The sequence below is a fragment of the Mustela nigripes genome, chromosome 14 (genome assembly GCF_022355385.1).
Source record: "Mustela nigripes isolate SB6536 chromosome 14, MUSNIG.SB6536, whole genome shotgun sequence".
Lineage (NCBI taxonomy): Eukaryota > Metazoa > Chordata > Mammalia > Carnivora > Mustelidae > Mustela > Mustela nigripes.
Genome location: NC_081570.1, coordinates 40,400,682 through 40,416,592, shown reverse-complemented (window position 1 = coordinate 40,416,592; position 15,911 = coordinate 40,400,682). Strand labels below are relative to the sequence as shown.

General features: G+C 39.5%; 1 protein-coding gene across 1 annotated transcript in view; it reads left to right on the top strand.

The window, feature by feature from the left end:
- FAF1 (Fas associated factor 1) overlaps positions 1–15,911 on the top strand; it is a 537,816-nt gene continuing 521,905 nt past the window's right edge. Inside the window, exon 1 of the mRNA XM_059374699.1 lies at positions 1–84. Within this exon, the coding sequence (XP_059230682.1) occupies positions 40–84 (45 nt within the window). The 5' untranslated portion in view covers positions 1–39. The remainder of the gene's footprint in view (positions 85–15,911) is intronic.

The following is a 15,911-nucleotide window of genomic DNA, read 5'->3' as shown; positions in this document are numbered from 1 at the left end:
CGCGCTTCGCTCCCGGAGCCGCGGAACTCGGCGGCCGCCATGGCGTCCAACATGGACCGGGAGATGATCCTGGCGGATTTTCAGGTAAAGTATATGGCCCCCTTCCTTTTCCACCTCCAGCCTCGTGGGTTCCCGGTGCCAGAAGGGTTGCCTCTTCTCAGGGTTTGTTAGAGCATTGCGGTGGTGTGTGGTTTGGGCTTTTATACTGTACGTGGCGCGCGAGTACGCGCGCGCGCGCGCCTGTGTGTGTGTGTGTGTGTGTGTGTGTGTGTGTGTGTGGTGTTGAGCCATGCGGGAACGTGCAATTCATGTGCTGGGTTGGGTGTATGTAGAATTTGTTATGTATGGATTTGCAGGGTGAGGGGGTGTTAAAATTCTTGGTTTAGTGTATGTGTGTGGACTGTGTAGTATGTTCTGTATTTTGTGGAGAATGGGTAGAATTTGGGGATATAAAGTGGGGCTTTTAAGTATGGGTTTTTTGGGTCAGGAGTTTCGGGTTGTTCTTTGAGGAGAGTGTGCTGTATGGAGTGTGGGTGTGGAGAGTGTGGTGTTGTGGGTGTGGTGTATTGTATTAAGGGGTGAGTAAGGAGGAGGAGGCGGTGAAGGTAGTGGTGAGGATATGGTCTTTTTCAAGGAGAGATAAACATTCGAGACTTTGCCTTATTGGAATCTTTGGAGGGTATGAAGATAATAAGGATGTGTCAGATAGACTGTATATACAAAAGTATCCTTGGTGAATTCTTAACCTTAATAAATTTACACATTTGTGGATTCCCTTCTCCTACAGATTTGAATTGCTTGGTTTGTCTTATAACTCCAGGAAAAATTTAAAGGATAAGCAAAGGTTATTCCTTCACTTAGCCCAACTGTAGTTACACTAATATATGAGTATCTTAAGGAGGCCCTTTGAAAATAGAGTTGTACCCCGTCATGAAAGACTTGGTATTAGAACTAATGCCCTGTGCACTCCATCTTTGCCTTTTGAAGTTTGATGAAGAAAGTATTGTTGTGAGATATTTTTAACCATTCACGTTAGCATTAACTAAGAAGCTACTGTTATGTATAGGCAGAATTTTCTAACACTGTCATCACTACATGGTCTAACACTAGCATAGTAGGTGATAGTTTTTCTTACAGAGATTTTGATTGGCTTCTCATTTCCCTCTTTCTCTGATTTTCCTTATTTCATAACTTAATATTGTGATGGTCATTTCCAGAGTTTGCTCTTTATCTTACCCAGTAGGAGTATCTGATTTATTGGGAATATGGATAGATCTGTATTTGATTATACCATAACTTCCAAGCTCAGACAGAAAGAATTGTTCTGAAAATAAAAGTTGACCACAAGATTTTGGTGTTTTGTAGGGTTATGACTGGCCTGAGATTTTAAAACTTCATTTATTTATTTATTTATTTATTTATTTTTTGCGTGAGTCTTTTATTCTCTTTTTGTTTTTTTCATTCACAAGTCTTTTATCTAAGTGGAATGTGGTTGTATGAAAAACTCTTTTTAGGAGTATTTTGTCCTGTTATAAAGCTGCTTTATAGAAATGGCTTTGGACAACAGTTAATCATAGTTTACCTCACTAAGTTTTAAGGTAATTATAACTTTGTTTTGATTTCCCCTATTTTTTTTTTTTTACTTCCTTTAACAACTTGTAGCTGTTTGTTTTCTTTCTCTCTCTCTTTTTAAAATATTTTATTTATTCATTTGACAGAGAGACAGAGATCACAAGTAGACAGGCAGATTGGGGGGGCATGGAAAGCAGGCTCCCTGCTGAGCAGAGAGCTGAATGTGAGGCTCCCTCCCAGGACCCTGAGATCATGACCGAGCCTAAGGCAGAGGCTTAACCCACTCAGCCACCCAGGTGCACCAGCTGCTTGTTTTCTTATTTGTAACAATTACTGTGCTTACTGTGAACTTTATATTTGCCAAGGACAGGAAATTTAGGATTCTTGTACTCAGAGACAAAGTAAGATTTTCCGACAAGTATTTGGGATTTTATCTTGATTATATTACTACATTCTGCTGTTTTTCTCTTCAAACTGATGGCACTGACCTGAGCAGTTGTTTACAGAATGGGAAAAAGCTATGGTATTCTGTGGGGCTCGATCCCAGGACTCTGGGATCATGACCTGAGCCGAAGGCAGAGGCTTCAACCCACTGAGCCACCCAGGCGCCGGAGAATGCCATAGCTTTTTCCCATTCTGTAAACTACTGTTCAGGTCATTGTTTGCCAGATGGTGAAAGTTTATTTCATATTGTCAAGTAGGTAAGAGCACTATTGGTAGAATGAAATGTACACATAAATAAAATATTTATGAGTAAAAAGAATACACATAGAGAATAATACAGGTACAGAATAAAAAGTACACATATATTAAGTCCATTAGCCTTTGTGTTTTTAGGAAACTTGTATACCTCTCACACATGATTCCAGATCGTTTTGCTCTTGTGGACTTACTTTTAAAATCAATTATTCTTTCTTTCTTTTTTTTTTTTTTTAAAGATTATATATATTTATTTGACAGAGACATAGGGAGAGTGGGAATACAAGCAGGGGGAGTGGGAGAGAGAGAAGCAGGCTTCCCGCTGAGCAGGGATCCTGATGTGGGGCTTGATCCTGGGACCCAGGATCATGACCTGGGCTGAAAGCAGACGCTTAACGACTGAGCCACCCAGGCGCCCCAAAAGTTAATTATTCTGTCTGTTTTTTAATATTATGTAAGCTTCTTCTAGGATTAGCTTTTAAAAATTAGCATTTAGGGGCACCTGGGTGGCTTAATGGGTTAAACCTCAGCCTTCTGCTCAGGACATGATCTCAGGGTCCTGGGATGGAGCCCCGCATTGGGCTCTCTGCTCCTCAGGGAGCCTGCTTCCCCTTCCCCCTCTTCCTGCTTCTCTGCCTACTTGTGATCTCTCTCTCTCTCTCAGTCTGTGTCAAATAAACAAATAAAATCTAAAAAAAAAATAGGGGCACCTGGGTGGCTCAGTGGGTTAAGCCTCTGCCTTCGGCTCGGGTCATGATCCCAGGGTCCTGGGATCAAGCCCCACATCGGGCTCTCTGCGCTGCAGGGAGCCTGCTTCCTCCTCTCTCTCTGCCTGCCTCTCTGCCTACTTGTGATCTCTGTCAGATAAATAAAGAAAAAATCTTAAAAAAAAAAAATCTAAAAAAAAATAGCATTTATCCAGTTATCAGTAACTAGGTTATTTTAAACATTACAGTTCAAGTCTTGTAATGTAGATACTTGATTGATGGGCTTTGCCTGTATCTGTGCAAATCAGTTTCTCCCCAAAATTGAACACATGAGTGTGAAATTAATAGTGATTTTGAGACCTCAGTACTGCCTTTGTAGAAAGGAACATGATTTTTCAAAAAAAAGTTTTTGTTTAAATTTAAATTGTTTAAATTTTTAAGTTTCCACATAAAGTTAATATACAGTGTCATATTAGTTTCAGGTGTACAATAGAGTGATTCAGCACTAACCTGCAATGCCCAGTACTCATCACAAGTGCACTCCTTAATCCCCATTACTCATTTAACCCATCTCCCTCATCTACCTCCCCTCTGGCAATCATCAGTCCCTTCTCTATAATTCAGTGTCCACTTCTTGATTTGCCCACCTCTCCTTTTTTGAGAAAGGGAAACGATTTTTGAATATCACATTTTAAATAAGTTGTAGATTTAGCTGATTGCTAGGTAATAAGTTCTTAGAAATACAGTACCTAAATATGGAAAAACTATCTTTTTTTAAGATTTATTTATTTGAGAGAGATCGTGGGCACGTGCTCTTGCATGCTTATGTGGCGAGAGGGGAGGGTCAAAGGGTGAGGGAGAGGAGAGAAGCTGACTGCCCACTGAGCACAGAGTGGACTGGAGCGGGGGCTCGATCTCACTACCCTGGTATCATGACCTGAGCTGAAATTGAGTCCCATGCTCAATCCACTGAGCCACCAAGGTGCCCTGGAGAAACTTTTGAGAAAGATAATTGTATATTAACTATTTCAACTCAATGGAAAAAGGACTTCTGTTGAAACCAATCAGTGGAGTAGTTAACAATCCTAATTTAAAAAATGAATTACCTGGTTTCTTAAAATTGGACAAGTAGTGGATGGAAGATTATACCTCAGACTTAATGAGATTTTGGGATTTTGTAGATCAGTCAACTTATTACAAAGCAAATGTATTACAAATTGTCCTCTAAAAGATTCCCATCCCCCCAAATAAGAACAGCTTTCAATTAAAATTTTTTTAAAAAGATTTTATTATTTGACAGGGGGAGAGAGAGTGAGAGAGCGCGAGCACCAGCATGGGGAGGGGCAGAGGGATAGGGAGAAACAAACTCCCCTGTTGATCCAGCACAAACTGGATCCCAGGATTCCAGGATCATGACTTGAGAGGAAGGGCTTAAACTGACTGAGCCACCCAGGCACCCCTCAATTAAAATTTTTTAAAAATTGTGGTGAAATACATATAACATAAAATTTGCCATCTTAACTTTATATGCCATTTTTAAGTTTCCACATAAAGTACATTCACATTGTTGTGCAGCCATCACCACTATCTCCAGAACTTTTTTTACCTTGCAGAACTGTAACTTTAACCATTAAAGAATAGCTTCCCATTTTGTCCTGTTCCCTAGCCCCTGGCAACTACCATTCTATTTTCTGTCTATAAATGTGAATATTCTAGGTATCTTATATAAGGGCAATCACACAGTATTTATCCTTTTGTGACTGGCTAATTTTACTTAGCATGATTTCTCCAAGGTTCATCCTTGTTGTAGTATGTGTCAGAATACCCCTCCTTTTTAAAAGAATGAGCACTGTCTAAGGTCATACCACCCTGAAAGCGCCCCATCTTGTCTAAAGGACTGAATACTATTACGCTGTTGATACAGTATGTGTGTACAGTAGTCCCCCATTATCTGTGGTTTTGCTTTTCATGGTTTCAGTTGCCCTTGGACAAATGTGGTCCAAAGGTAGATGATCTTCCTGATGTATAATGAGAAGGTCAGTAGTAGCCTAGTGCTGTGTCATAATGTTTAGGTCATTCTCCTCACTTTATCTCAACATGTAGGCATTTTATCATCTCACATCATCAAAGAAGGGTGAGTACGGTACATACAATAGGAGATTTTGAGAGAGACCATATTCATATAACTTCTATTACAATATACAGTATTGTTAAAATTCTGTTTTGTTATAGTTATTAATGTCCTACTGTGCTGGATTTATAAGTTAAACTTTATCATAGGTATGTATAGAAAAAAACATAACATATGTAGGGTTCAGTACTATCCTTGGTTTCATGCATCTATTGGGGGCCTTGGGACATAACTTGTAGATAATGGGGGACTGCTGAACCACATTTTGTTTCTCCATTCATCTGTCAATAGACACTTTCATGTTTTGAATATTGTGAATCATTAATGCTGTTATGAATGTGGGTGTACAGTTAATTGTGTGAATCCCTGCTTTTAATTCTTTTAGGTATATATCTGTATGAATTACTGAATCATATGGTATTTCTATTTTTAATTTTTTTGAGGAACTGCCAGCCATAGTGGCTTACCACCAAAAGTTTGGAGACAATGACAGCATTATGTTTAATGAATTATTTGTAAATTCAACTCTGGGCAATGAGTTTAGACTTGTAGTAGTCTAAGAAAAATCAGGGGTTTTTTTTTGGTTTGCTTTGTTTTTTTCAGATTTTACGTATTTGTCAGAGCACAACCAGGGGGAGTAGTAGGCACAGTTGGAGAAGCAGGCTCCCTGCTGAGCAAGGAGCCTGTTGCGGCTCCATTTCAGGACCCTGGGATATGAACTGAGTCGAAGGCAGGCACTTCACTGACTGAGCCACCCAGGTGTCCCCAGAATCAGTTTTAAATGTAAATAGTGTTAGCACAGTATATTATTGGTAAAGGAATGAAAAGAGTAGTACACCTACAGTTCTGGCCAGCCAGAGCCAGGAGGGGGTGTAAAGGAATTTCCTGGGTTTAAAAAAGAGGCCGGCATCAATGAATCAGGACTGTTTTTTTTTTTTTTCTCCTCTTTTCTTCCTTAATATCTTTTTATAACAGAGATGCATTCAGGTGAAAGTTCCAAATCTTGTTCTTTATATGTAATTATAGAATTCTTTGCCTTTTTTTTTTTTTTAAGGTTGAAGCATAGAGCAAAAATCATTTGATCAAACTTGAGATATATTTGGTTTGCTTATAGATGTGAAAATAACTATCCAAATGGAATTGCAGTTGCTATCGAATAATTTCAGTAATACTTATTATTTTGGACCCATATGAGCAAAAAAACGAGTATTCTGCTTTCCCCCTTAACCTTTTAATTACTGTAATGCTAATTTCTTTTTCCTCTAATGTACATTTTTTTGGAATACAAAAAGGGTGCTATAGCTGTTTAGGTTAGTCTCACATATTTTTCTTATTTATATTTCTCTGTTAGTGTATAATGTGAGGTACAGATCATAGCTTTACTCAAGTCAAGGAAAAAAAGGAACAACTTTTACCTGTAGTAATATATATTTTTTAAGCAACAAAACCTTATCTGCCTTGCTGAAAAAATATTTTTTCTGAACCTAGTTCTAGTGGTTATAGATTGAGTCTATTTCTTCTCTAATTTGACTTTGATTTTGGTGTTACTTTCAGTTATGTTTCCTGGATGACACTGTTGTGTGTTGTGCCTTTGTTTTCCTCTCCTGGTTTTTCAAGCTAGTAATACCTTTGCTGCTTAAATTGCCTTATGTGTTTTCATATATTGAACTATCTTTTAAGTTTTCTTTTGCCTATCTATCAACTTCTCTTGGAAGCATGGACTCTTCCATGACACTCCAGTAAGTCACTTGAAATTAGTTTCTGCCCCTTCATAACATTTCTTCCTTCTAAATGAAGCTGTGAATCTTCTTTCTTTTTTAGTTTGACAAACTGTGCAAGTAGAAATGGTATTGATCCGCATGGATAGGTATCTTTTGTGATGTTGTGGTTTGGGGACCAAACTAAGTATCCATGGAACATCATATTTATATCCTGGGAGGTTACCTTGGCAAGATATTGAGTACTATGGCTGAAAATAGTCTTGTTACTGTCCTTTTTTTCCTTTCTCTGCTATCTTCTTTATTCATTAGAGGGGCGGGTATTTTTTGTTTGTGTTTGGATTGTTGGTAATTGGAATAATGAAATTTGGCATGTAGAATAATAAAGTTTAGTAGTTATTTAGTGGTTAAGAGCATGGACTTTGAGGTCAGATTGCTTGGATTTAAATCATAGTATGCCACTTGTACATCTTGTGATTTTTGACTACTCATTTCACACCCCTGCCTCAGTTTCCCTTGAAAAATGACTTAATGTATGTAAAGTTATTAGAACAGGTGTCTGGCATAGAAAGAGTTCAATAAGTTTTAGTTATTTTCATTTTTGATAATTTTAAGGTATATACTCGTTCTCTGTACTTTTTCCTTTTGTGGAAATTGAGGCCAGAAAAAGGAAGTGACTTGTCCAAGTTCATGCGTTGGTTTGAAATAAAGATTTTATCCAGGTACACGTAAGAGTGTTTATTTTCTAGCTTAATGTGTCAAATGGCTTGGATTTCTAGAGGAAAAAAAGACTCACCATTCAGAAATTTCTCCAAATGATAAAATTTACATACAGTATGAAAATTTACATACAAAAAACAATACCTGGCATATAGCTAGACATGCCAGAAGGGAGGGTGGGAGGGTCTGGCACCTTGATTGTTCCTAGACTAGCATTCATTCCAGTCTAGTGCCATGCTTCTAAGTTTACAGGTGGTCAGAAGCCACGGAATGAAGAGTCTTTAGATTTATTGAGCATGGTTGGATTGATGCCTCTTGTTTGCCAGACTAGGTTTATGGACTCTGTAGATGAGGAGTCAGGAAAATATAGCCTATAAGCTGGCTACCTGTTTTTATCCATAAAGATGTATTGGAATACAACGATAGGTATTCATTTACCTGTTGTCTGTGACTGCTTTCTTGTTGTAGTGACAGAAATGAGTAATTGAGACAGAAACTTCATGGTGCACAGGCTTAAAATATTTACTGTCTGGGCCTTTAATATAAAATTATTTCAAGACCCCTCCCCCCCACAATAAGTAACTTCTCTTTCCAGGTTTTAGTAATTGCAAAGTGCTAAATCATTGAATGCTTCATGAGTAACATTATATGGTTATATACCTCTATAGGAAGCAGTTGTTAGAACATTGCACTTAGGCAGACTAGAGCTCTAGGTTTTTTTTTTTTTTTTTTTTTTTTTTTTTTTTGGTTCTGGTTCTCTGAGCAAGTCATTTGTCCTTTCTGGCTCTGAGTTACTCAGTCTATGAAATAGAGATTTGTCTAAAGTTATATGTACCTGAAAACAGGACTGGACTAGATCAGGTATTCATATAGAGTCTGGATAATCACTTGGCACCAGCGAGGTTTGAGGACATTCAGTTATAATTTAGGTAATTTGTCTGGATTAGGGATCGGCAAACTACATCTTGAGGGCCAAACTACTACCTGTTTTCATCAGTAAAGTCTTACTGGAAGACAGTCATGCATATTTGTTACATATTGTCTCTTGCCATTTTTGACCTCAGTAGCAAAAGTTGAGTAGTTAGTTGATTGCGCCGCCTTTTACCTTGCCCCCTTAAAGTAAAGCTTGTGATCCTTGATCTAGATAAGTGGTGTTCAACTGTGGGTGATTTCTGTTCCCAGGAGACATTAAGCAATGTCTAGAGACATTTTTGGCTTTTGCTGCTGGTAGTTAGTGAGTAGATGCCAGGAATGCTGCTAAACATTCTGCACAAGACATACCTTTAAAATGAAGAATTATCCATTTAAAAATGTCCAAGTGCTGAAAACCCCTGATCTAAATTACTGGTTCTCAAACTTGAATTTGTATAAGAATAATGTGAAAGGCTTGCTAAACTGTAGGTTGCTGGGCCCCACCCCAGGTTTCTGATAGGGTAGATTCTAAGTGGGGCCTGAAAATTTTCATTTTTGTCAGATTCCCAGGTTAGGCTGCTGCTGATCCAAAATCTACATTTGGGAATGACTGATCTAGATGACTTTAGACGGTACATCCATTCCTGTGATTTTTTTGATTTTGTGGGGGTTTTAAAATTTATTTATTTATTTATAGAAAATCTTTTTTTTTTTTTTAATTTTGTTTATTTATTTGGCAGACAGAGATCACAAGTAGGCAGAGAGGCAGGCAGAGAGAGAGAGGAAGAAGCAGGCTCCCCGCTAAGCAGAGAGCCCGATGTGGGGCTCGATCCTAGGACCCTGGGATCATGACCTGAGCTGAAGGCAGAGGCTTTAACCCACTGAGCCACACAGGCTCCCCTGATTTTGTGGTCTTAAGTACTGTTCCATTTTTATGACTTAGGAAAATTGAGTATTTTATTATATGTCTTATGCCTGGTGTGGAGCTTAAACTCATGACCCTGAGATGGTAGGGCTTAAACTCTGGACCAGCTGAGCCAGCCAGGTTCCCCCGGGCTCTGTGCCTTTATAAAAGCCCTTATTTTTTGCAGCCCTCTAGAAAAACTTCTAATTATCTCTCAAAATCTATCAGCTGCCTTTTGCTGATAACATTAGTACCATGTGCCCAGTTTTAGGGTTAATAATTTTGTCTTATGTATCGTTGGTATATTACTCTTCCTTGAGTCTTTTTAAAGAATTTAAAAATATTTATTTATTTTAGAGAGATTGCACATGAGCCAGAAGGGCAGAGGGTGAGGGAGAGGGAGAGAGAATCTCAAGCAGACTCTGTGCTGAACACAGAGCCTGATGCAGGGCTGAATCCCAGGACCATGAGCTAATGACCCGAACCAAAATATAGAGTCAGACACTTAACTGACTATACCACCCCTGTGCCCCTCTGCTTTTGAGTCATATGCCAGATTGTCAGTAATCACTTTACATATTTCTTCTCCCTAATGTCAGCTCTTTAAGTGAACAACTGCCTGGGTCTTAACCATCTTTTTCTGCAATATCTATAAGAGGTTCTCAGTGAATATTTTTTGAAGGAATATTATGAATATTAGCTGTTAGGGTACAAATAGAGTAGAATTGTAAGTTTGCATGTATAGTTGACCCTTGAACAATGCAGGGGTTAGGGGCACCAATCTGCCACATATTTGAAAATGCAATATATAATTTTGATTCCCCCCAGATTTAATCAGTAATGGCTTATTGTTGACTGGAAGCCTTACTAATAACATACGCTGTCAATTAACATGTATTTTATATGTTATATGTTTTTATATGTTGTATTTTTACAACAAAGCAAACTAGAGAAAATGTTATTAAGAAAATCATAAAGAAGAGAAGATACACAAATAGTACTGTATTGAAAAAAATATCCAGGTGTAAGTGGACCCATGCAGTTAAAATGTGTAGTTGTCAAGGGTCAGCTGTTCAAGCATCTGTCATTTGTTGACATATGATTTTGAATAATAAAATCTGTCATTGAGAATAAAAATTGCGCTATTTTGTTAAACTGAGGATTATAACTTTAAAGTGACCAATTTATAGAGAAATACAAAACACCTCTGTTCTTGTTTAGCTTTTATGGAGGGCTCAGTAAAGTATTGTGGCAAAATACAGGGCTTGAGTTCAATAACTTTGGGAAATTCGAATTGCTCTGTGTCAGTCACTATTCTTGATTTTGGTTTCACTTTCAACTTTTTTAAGGCAGAAACTTAAATTTCAAATCAGATTTGTTTACCATGTTAAATCATTAGCCATTGGCTTTAAGATGAATTTGAGATAGTTTTAAGAAGCAGTTTGTCAGGGGTGCCTGGGTGGCTCAATTAAGTGTCTGCCTTTGGCTCAGGTCATGATTCCAGGGCCCTGGAATCGAGCGCCACGTCGGGCTCTCTGCTTGGTGGGGGCTCTGCTTCTCCCTCTCTCTCTGCACCTTACCCCACTTGTGCTTGCTCTTTCTCTCTCTCTCAAATGAATAAATAAAATCTTAAAAAAAAAAAAAAGCAGTTTGGCAGCATTTACAGAGTAATTGTACCTGTCTTTATACTTATTTGTGGTTATAGAGAAATAATTGTGGTAGAAATGATGAGATGTCAAGTTGTGGTAAGAAAAGCAGAAATGTTTGCAGGTTATGTGTGTATGTTAATGGTTTTAGAGTTAGGTTTCAGGCACCTGTTTTTTTCTTCTTCCTTTTTACCTTGGTTCCCTGGACTCTTTAATGATTGAGCTATAACAGTATAATGTTAGTGAGAGGAAAGCTTTGTCACATGTGCCCTCTTGGCTACCCACTTTCTTTCTCCCAAGGGAAAAGTAGTGGTTGAATTTGTTTTTTTAAATACAATTTTAGCTGTGTAGTAAAATGAGGTAGAGACAGAATTGAGCATTTTAATTTTAGGTTTAATGGGGGAGGAATAATAAAATTAACACTTAGCTTTTGATTGCTTTGTATATGCCAGGTACTATGCTAGGCTCTTAACAGCTAAATTTTACAGTGACCCTATTGGGATCCATTGATACAGTTCTCCATAGTTTCTGTATGTCTTGTGATCAGAGACATTGCTTTTATTTCTGCTCTCTTTTCAAGGACATTTGTATAGTGAGCTGCCTTGGAAGATAGAGGTAGTATCTCCCTTTGGAGCCAAGGGTAGGCATGCATACCCTTTGAATTTTGAGAGATTTGGGTTTTCTAGGTTCTGGGTTCCTCTTCTAATGCAGTCCATTGCATGTGTAGGTATCACTTGGCCTACTTTGTGTTTCACTATGGAAAGTGAACTGGGGAACTACATAAGAAAATGCTGGTATTCTGACTATGAATATTGTTGAGTCATATTGTCTCTAGCCCAGGAGTCTAGGTCTTCTGCCAGCGTCTATGAAACTGGCAGGCTAACTTGTTAGCTTACAAGTTGGGTAAAAAATACCAGATCTTGCACTGCTTTAATGCTTTTGGCAGCCAGGATAGTGTGTTGGTAGACATGTGGATTTTTGGAAGGAGGAAGGGTGAGGGCCTTATGGTCTGGTTAACAGAATTTGAGGGAAGTCTATGGGAATTCATAATGAATACGTTGACCGGACTGTCAAGTGGTTCTCTATTTTATCGCCTGTTAATGAGGAAGGATTAGGGAGATGGTTGTAGACTGAATACCAGAATTAGGTTCAAAGACAGCCTGAACATTCCTCTGGCTGTTGCTAACTCTTAACAACCCTCAGATATCCTCTCTGGTAGATGGAATTTTTTTCATCTTTCTGTCAGTCTGATGCAGAGTCAGACTCACCCCAATGTGAAACTAGTACTAAGATTTGCCCTGGCTGTGCAGAAGGTTCTGCTTTTTTAATTTTAATTTTAATTTTTTAAAAGATTTATTTATTTATTTATTTGACAGACAGAGGCCACAAGTAGGCAGAGAGGCAGGCAGAGACAGAGAGAGGGAAGCAGGCTCCCTGCTGAGCAGAGAGCCCGATGCGGGGCTCCATCCCAGGACCCTGGGATCATGACCTGAGCCGAAGGCAGACGCTTTAACCCACTGAGCCACCCAGGCGCCCGGTTCTGCTTTTTTTAGACAACATTTACAGACCTGTGTACACCTACACTTCAGTGTGAAAGGAGGCAAATTTGCAACCTGTGTGGGTACAAAGCGAAGTTGTTAGAACTTTCAATGGTTTGTTTGAGAAGTGAGAGGATGGGGGTTCATAATGTCTAATGGCTCAGTCCTTCCTTTGGGGGAATCTTTATTCCCTACCCACTGTCTAAAGCAAAATCACTGACTCAGTGGGGTCCTCAATTCATAGAGGTTTTCCTAAACCTGGGCCTGGTTCACCATTGGTTCAGCCAAGCCAAAACTGATTGTGTCTGCTTGTCTTCTGGGGCTGTTTAGCCTCTGTGCTAGCTATGCAGAATGATAGTTGATTTGATTATTTTGTTCAGTGGATAGAACTCAAAGGCTGTTCTTCTAGCTCTGGCTAATACTCTCCTTCATGAAACTTGTATTTCTACTGCCCCTTGGCCTGTTGCCAGTGCCCTAGCTTTTTGGTCTGCCACTTGGAAGCTGTAGACTGGCAGATTAAAGACAACTCTCTTTGAAGCTGTGAACTATGGAAACAAATTATAGCTGCTGATCAGACTGTCTGGATCACTCATGTAGATGCCCACAATAAGGACCTGTTTTCTAATGAAGTCTACTAAAATCAAGCTTTTGATGGAGTCTACACTGCCCAGAGCCATCATTGTCTGGGTCCATCCATCATATTAGATGTGATAACACATCAGCTATCATAAACTGGGTGTAGACTTAAGGACTCTTTATTTCTGATGCAGATGGTAGCATTGCTGTACTTGTGATTTCTGCCAGAAATTGACCTGCTTGTCACATAATGAGAGAAGCCACATTTCATGGGATGTAGCCCCTGCTTGCTTTTAACAAATTTAATACATTGGATCTTTGATCTCGCATTCATAAGTATCAGTGCTGCCTCACTGCTGTTGATACTTTTTCTGGTTATGGTGTTGCTCTTCTAGTCTTATTAGCTGACTGGCCACACCATTTTGGCCTGTGAAACTTACCTTTCTTATGTTTTTTGGCTTTCTGGACCATTTGCATTCTGACAGTGGTGCACTTTTTCTCTCAGAAGCCACTCAACAGTGACCTTGTTAATCAAGATACTTGAGGGACCTTCCATGCTCCCTACCATCCACAGGCATTTGGATAAATGTTGAATGTTGAATTTTTATTTTTTAATTTTTTTTAAGGAAGTCACTTAGGCCACTGAATGCAGCTATGCCCAGAAAGGGATCATCTCATCTTGGTCACTTCATGACCCAGTAATAGGTTTGGAAGTGGTGGGAGGTTATATAGCCCTGTTTTGAAAATTCAGAGAAAAAAAAAAAAAGATTTATTTATTTGTTTATTTGAGAGAGGGAGAGAGCAGAGGGGCAGAGGGAGAGAGAACTCCAAGCAGACTCTGTGTGGAGTGCAGAGCCCAATGTGGGGCTCAGTCTTTGGACCCTGAGATCACACCCTGAGTGGAAAGCCAAGAGCTGGATTCTTAACTGATTGTGCCACCCCAAGCATCCCTTGAAAATTCAGATTCTATCCTATTTCTGGGCATGAAGCTTCTTTTTTCCTCCTACCTACAGCACAGGGCCAGGCTATTGGTATACCTTTTTAAAAAATTTTTTATTTTTTTGAGAGAGTGAGAGAGAGAGCACAAGCCAGGGGAGGGGCAGAAGGAGAGGGAGGAGCAGAACCCCCATGGAACAGGGAGCCCCATGTGGGACACAGCCCCAGAACCCTGGGATCATGACCTGAGCTGAAGGCAGATGCCTAACCAACTGAGCCACCCAGGCACCCCTCTTGTTACACCTTTTATGTGGCGGTTTGCAAAAGTTGGCTTAGGGATTCAAACTTATTCTCATTCAGCCACCTGGATTCTCATGTTGGTTTGACATGGTCTAGATCATAAGGATAATGACCACTGGTTGAGTACACTGCCTGCTGAGTTCCCCTACAGTGGCCCATGTGGGTCAGTGGGGACCGTAATTGGGTTTCTGTGGGTGTTTTTTTTTTTTTTTTAAAAAGATTTATTTATTTATTTATTTTGACAGAGAGAAATTACAAGTACACTGAGAGGCAGGCAGAGAGAGAAGGAAGCAGGCTCCCCGCTGAGCAGAGAGCCTGATGCGGGACTTGATCCCAGGACCCTGAGATCATACCCGAGCCGAAGGCAGCAGCTTAACCCACTGAGCCACCCAGGTGCCCCAAGGGTTTCTGTAGGTTTAATAAAAATTCCTTGCTTGTCTCACACCTGACATTTCTAGGGGAAAGGCCTAAGTATGAGTAGGGAGAAGATTGGAAAAAAAAAGATGAAATTATAGCTACTGGAATAGAACATACTGATATTGTGGCAGTGGAGGGAAAGCCAACAATCTTGACATCTAGTAAGGAACACCTTAGATCCCAGAAGAAGCTTTGGGGAGGGGAGAGACATTTAGAACCATATTTGAAGCTTTCCTTATGAAGAAAAATGTCCTGGTGCTGCTCTTCCAAACTCTTAGAGGCATATTAAATTTAATTGACTGTTGGGTCTGCCATCCTCCCATTAGAATGCTGAGGTCTATTCACCATTTGATTGTTATTCCCTTTAATTTTACTGAGAAATCTATTGGAAACAGCAAGGTTTGCCCCAGCTCCTATACGTTCCATGCAAAACACCTGCCATTACTTCCCCATGTCTATCCACGTCTTCCATAGCCTTCACTCAGATATTCCATGGGGCAGATTATTGGTGGCCTGGCCAACTGGGACAGTGTGGACTGACTGCCTTCATTCAGTCCTTTGAAAAACAAGGACTAGATTCAAACTGAAATTCAAACTGAATTTGGGAACTCTAAGGCTTCCATGTGGCTGGGAGGTGGTGTTGGATCACCAGTTGACTGTGTCTCCCAGGCTGATATAGGTCCTAAAAATATGGACTTTTGCACCTTTGAGTGTTTAACAAAACACCAGTAGTAATCTTAGAGCCTTTGGTGTACTGTGGAGGTCACTCCAAAGTGAGACTATCCTTGTTTCCTTGGGGTAAAGCTTCCTGGAGTCATAACCGATTTGTTTTTATGTACATCCTGTAGACAATTACCTCCATGAGGGAAGTTATTGAATTAGAATAGGTGGTTCAAAATTTGTTCATGACTTTTTAGTTGACATGATCAGTGATACACCTTAGCCCTGGAAAACATTCTTATTAGCCTCAACTCAGTTATCAGCATTGTTATGGATGCTAAAAGTGCCCCTGTAGGCTGAAGCAGAGTCTGTATAATACATCCTGTTAATGTTAATGATGTATGTATACATGTAATGTACATGATGTTAATACATCCTCTTGTTCCAGGATTAATGCCTTGGGCCAATTGAAAAG